Genomic DNA, 1,847 nt, shown 5'->3' on the forward strand with positions numbered 1-1,847 from the left:
CCCGCTGCCCGCGCTGCTGGGGCTGCTCAGCCTCGGTGCCTCCAGCCCATCCCTGACCCACCTTCATCCTTTCTGCCTGGTGAGGACACGTTTGAGCTGGGAATTGGAGGTGGCTGCGAGCTGCTCATGCCCTGAAAACGAAGCAGCAGCAGGTTTGTCCCACTCTATCAGCCAGAGCCACGGCCGGAAGCGTTGACTCTGGGCCAACTCAGTATTTCAGGTGGTTTTTACCTCGGTGCCTCCAGCCCATCCCTGACCCACCTTCATCCTTTCTGCCTGGTGAGGACACGTTTGAGCTGGGAATTGGAGGTGGCTGCGAGCTGCTCATGCCCTGAAAACGAAGCAGCAGCAGGTTTGTCCCACTCTATCAGCCAGAGCCACGGCCGGAAGCGTTGACTCTGGGCCAACTCAGTATTTCAGGTGGTTTTTAAGCTTCTGGAAGATGAAGATTGACATGCAGACGTTCTATCTGGAGGTGACAGAAAACCCAACACCCAGAGAACACGTGGGAAGGGATCGCTCCAGGCAACCTCTAAATTGCTTGTGTAAAATAACGCTAATGAAGGGGATTATTCCCCAAATTGGAAGGAAATTAGTGTCTTTAGACCCGAGGCAGAGCGTGGTCCCCGGGCGCTTTCCTCCCGCACTCGGTTTGGCTTCACGAGAGATTAATGACGAACGAAGCGGCGCCGGGGACTTGTTAGAGGAGGAAGGAGCAGCTCAGTGCTCCGCTGATCATCGCGACGGGGGCGATTAATCTTTTTGTCGAGGTATTTAAGGGAATTAAGCAGTATAATTTACTGTGAGCTTTAGGATAAATGAGCTCTTTAAGGGGAGATGGCTGTGGTGGACCTTAATTTAATCAGAACGGAGCCGTTTTTCCGTCTTGAGCAGAACAAAGGTTTTATTGGGGAGTTTCTCCCTGCCAAAACTGGACTTTGCCCTGTGCTTGGGGATGGCGAGACCCTTGGGCACCTTCCTGCTCCCTCCACCGCAGCAGTTGCCTCCTCTTGGGGTTGCGGGTGGTGAAGCCCAGCTGGAGGGTCACGTCATGGCCACCACTTGCGGGCAAAGGGTGGAATTTTGCAAAAATCAGGGGGAAAACCAGCTCCTCGCCACCGCTTTGTGTTTCTGCGAAGTTACAGCAGCTCAAGGCAGGTTTGAACACTGTTTCATGCGGAGTTTTGCTCTTTATTTTGCTGCTGGAGCCTCGTTAAGGAACCAAATGGTGATTGATTCGGTCTGGCGGACAGCAAGGACACTCCAAAGGGACGATCGTGGATGTTGCCAGGATTTTCCTCCTAAATGTACATGACAGTTACGGGTGGTTGCTGCAATCCTTGTGAGTGCTGCGGCCGAGCAGCCAGTGAGGGTCTGCCGGCTCCGCTCGGTCGTTATTTGGGGGAATGAAGAGCTGGGTTTCATTCGGGCCGCCAAATTTTCAAGGCTCATGGTTAACCACAGCAGGGGAGACCTGGAAACTGAGAGCTGCTTCGAAATACTTGGAAATCAGATTATTTCACTACGAGCTCCCAGGGGAGTAGAGCTAATCCTTGCCTTTCTCTTTTCAGTTCTTCTGGGTCCTTCTGGTCATCTTCCTCACGGAGCTGCTGCTGCTATTCATCGAAATCGTCTTTGAAAACAAGGTGGGTGCAATCAGGAGGTCTTTGAATGCCCCACATGTCGGTGGGGAGGAAAATCCTTCCTGAAAACAGAAGGTTTTCATTGCTCTTGCCCTTCCAGGGCTGCCCATCGTGCTCCAGAGCTGTGATGAATCTCCAGCCACACCCAGAGACCCAGCCACAGCCTCTCAGCCAACAACCGGCGGGCTTTTTTTGCAGGGCTCG

At 53.3% G+C, this 1,847-nt stretch overlaps 1 protein-coding gene across 1 annotated transcript in view; it reads left to right on the forward strand.

Moving 5' to 3' along the window:
- Positions 1-1,571: 1,571 nt before the first annotated feature.
- LOC104499462 (tetraspanin-15-like) overlaps positions 1,572-1,847 on the forward strand; it is a gene marked incomplete at its 5' end in the record, with an annotated part of 17,834 nt that continues 17,558 nt past the window's right edge. Inside the window, one exon of the mRNA XM_010142972.1 lies at positions 1,572-1,646. Coding sequence (XP_010141274.1) covers positions 1,572-1,646 — 75 coding nt within the window. The remainder of the gene's footprint in view (positions 1,647-1,847) is intronic.

The sequence above is a fragment of the Buceros rhinoceros genome, unplaced genomic scaffold (assembly GCF_000710305.1).
Source record: "Buceros rhinoceros silvestris isolate BGI_N320 unplaced genomic scaffold, ASM71030v1 scaffold29639, whole genome shotgun sequence".
NCBI lineage: Eukaryota > Metazoa > Chordata > Aves > Bucerotiformes > Bucerotidae > Buceros > Buceros rhinoceros.